The sequence below is a fragment of the Sardina pilchardus genome, chromosome 11, assembly GCF_963854185.1.
Source record: "Sardina pilchardus chromosome 11, fSarPil1.1, whole genome shotgun sequence".
Taxonomy (NCBI): Eukaryota; Metazoa; Chordata; class Actinopteri; order Clupeiformes; family Clupeidae; genus Sardina; species Sardina pilchardus.
In genome coordinates, this window is record NC_085004.1 from 24,628,746 (window position 1) to 24,631,245 (window position 2,500).

General features: G+C 48.1%; 1 protein-coding gene across 11 annotated transcripts in view; it reads left to right on the forward strand.

Annotated features, from left to right (window-relative positions):
• Positions 1-2,500, forward strand: part of chd9 (chromodomain helicase DNA binding protein 9) — a 96,013-nt gene that overhangs the window by 55,562 nt on the left and 37,951 nt on the right. For all 11 annotated transcript variants that reach the window (XM_062548997.1, XM_062548996.1, XM_062548998.1 and 8 more), the window contains 5 exons: positions 13-159; positions 706-774; positions 963-1,018; positions 1,699-1,816; positions 2,091-2,177. In XM_062548997.1, coding sequence (XP_062404981.1) covers positions 13-159; positions 706-774; positions 963-1,018; positions 1,699-1,816; positions 2,091-2,177 — 477 coding nt within the window. The remainder of the gene's footprint in view (positions 1-12; positions 160-705; positions 775-962; positions 1,019-1,698; positions 1,817-2,090; positions 2,178-2,500) is intronic.

Consider the following 2,500-nt stretch of genomic DNA (forward strand, 5'->3'; position numbering starts at 1 on the left):
GTTGTGTTGTAGAAGCGGAGATCTAACCGCCAGGTAAAGCGGAAGAAGTATGTGGAGGATGGCGAGGCGCGCGTGTCTGACGAGGAGACTAAGGTTGTGGTCAAAGCCAAGAAGGCCAACACTGCAGCACGCAAAGATCCTGCCGCGCAGCTGTTTGTGGTACAGACCTCTCCCACTTTACCTCCATCAAAACAATACACACGATACGTTAACCAAATCTATTTTGTAACTTAATACACACAAACCACATAAACATATATGATGATGATGATGATAACACAATATGCAATGCATAGTCTAAATGTTTTAAAAACAGTCTAAGCTGCATTAATGAATGACTTTGAAGTGCAGTGGATGAAAGTGACATGATCAGCAGAGTTGATTTGCCATTGTGTATTCTCTCATTTCCGAAAATACCCCCCCTGGAATCTTCCTTGCTCCCCTAGATGGTAATAATTTACTGCTCTATTGGCCTTGAATTTTTAGTTTTCATTACCCTTTTCTCTTGTTAATCAGAGCAGTTTTGAAATGAACTTTGTTCTTTTGTGTTGATGTTTTTCTTCTCCACTTCTGCCCTCCTTGCCTAGTTTGTGGTTCTGCAGTGTTGTTGATTGTGTTTGGTAGATTTTAAAAATACTGTAGAGTTTTAAATTCACTCTTACTGGGGTGGATCAAACACACTAATGCCGGGTGTTTTCCCTACAGGAGAACCCAAGTGAAGAGGAGGGCGCTGTCGTCGACAAAATTATGACCTCGCGCATTGCCAAGAACGAGGTACATGCCAAAAAAGCTACCACAAGCACCTTAGTTCACTCCGCTGTTTTCCTTCACCGTGACCAAACACAGCCGTTCTGCACTGGTGCTTCAATGGCTCTCTCTTACAGTCGCTCATTATTTATTGATCTGTCTGATTTCTCCTCTCTCTCTCTCTCTCCTCTTGTCTGTTTGCGCCTCCTCCACAGGTCTCTCCTGGTGTGCTGGTTGAAGTGGAGGAGTTCTTTGTAAAGTACAAAAACTAGTAAGTCGCCATCTTTGTTCTCTGTCGTGTTGATTAATTATTCCCGAGAGACGACGTCGTTGTTGCCGTCGTCCTCCTCCTCCTCGTAACGCTGCCAGTGTAGCGTCAGCTGAACACGGCACATGGCTCCCACAGCTCAGATCTGAGGGTGGGACGTGTCGGACGTGAAGCTTTTCGTGCCGCAGCCGTGTTGTGCGTGTGTAGTCCATTAGCAGCACGTTTAGAGGAGTGCTTTTAAGAACACGCAGAGGTGGTCTCTGTGGAGTGCACATGAAGCACCGCAGCTTGATGACTGATGTTGCTCATTATTATTATTATTGTGCCCCCCCCCCTCTCTCTCTCTCTGTCTGTCACTCACACACACACACACACACACATATATACACATATACACATACTCTCTCTCTCTCTGTCTCTGGCTCTCGCTCACACACACACACACAAACATAACTCTCCATCTCACTCTCTCTCTCTCTCTCTCTCTCTGGCTCTCTCTCTCTCTCACACACACACACACACACACACACACACACACACACACACACACTGACATTTACACACATACACACACGTGCGCACTCAAACTTTCTCTTTCTTCCTGTCTCAATTACACACACTCCCGCACACACACCACTCTCCTCTCCCCCCCCCTCCCCCCTCCCCCCTGGTCTCCCCCACAGCTCTTATCTCCATTGTGAGTGGGCCACCGAGCAGCAGCTGGAGAAGGATAAGAGGATCCAGCAGAAAATCAAGCGCTTCAAAATAAAGCAGGCGCAGCGAGCACACTTCTTCGCAGACGTAAGACACACACACACACACACACGTCTCACTCTCTCACATACACACTCACACGCGCACGCGCACAGCCGCACACACACACACACACACACACACACACACACACACACACGTCTCACTCTTTCACATACACACACACACACGTCTCACTCTCTCACATACACATATGTGCGCACACACATACACACACACACACATACACACACTGTGTGTATCCAGATTGCCCCCACCACCACTGGCTCTAATAGGTGCTCTTGGCTCTTGTGTTGGGCAGATGGAGGAGGATCCGTTCAACCCGGACTACGTGGAGGTGGACCGGGTGCTGGAGGTGTCCTATTGTGAGGACAAGGACACTGGAGAGGTAGGGCCCTCTCTGCTCTGTCCGCAGGATAATACGCAATTTCACTCCAATTTGGCTCTGTCTTTCTTCCCAATACACTCTCATTTCTCTTGTTTGCGGCTGAATAGGGCATCTGTGTGTATGTATGTGTGTGTGGGTGGGTGTCTGCATCTTTGTTTGTGTGTGTGTGTGTGTGTGTGTGTGTGTGTGTGTGTGTGTGTGTGTGTGTGTGTGTGTGCGTGCGTGTGTGTGTGTGGAATGGGGTGGGGGTTGTGTTTGTGTAAGGCTGTGTGGAAAGATGTGTGTGTTGAGCCTATGCTCTCTTTCCCTGTTGAAGCTTTGGT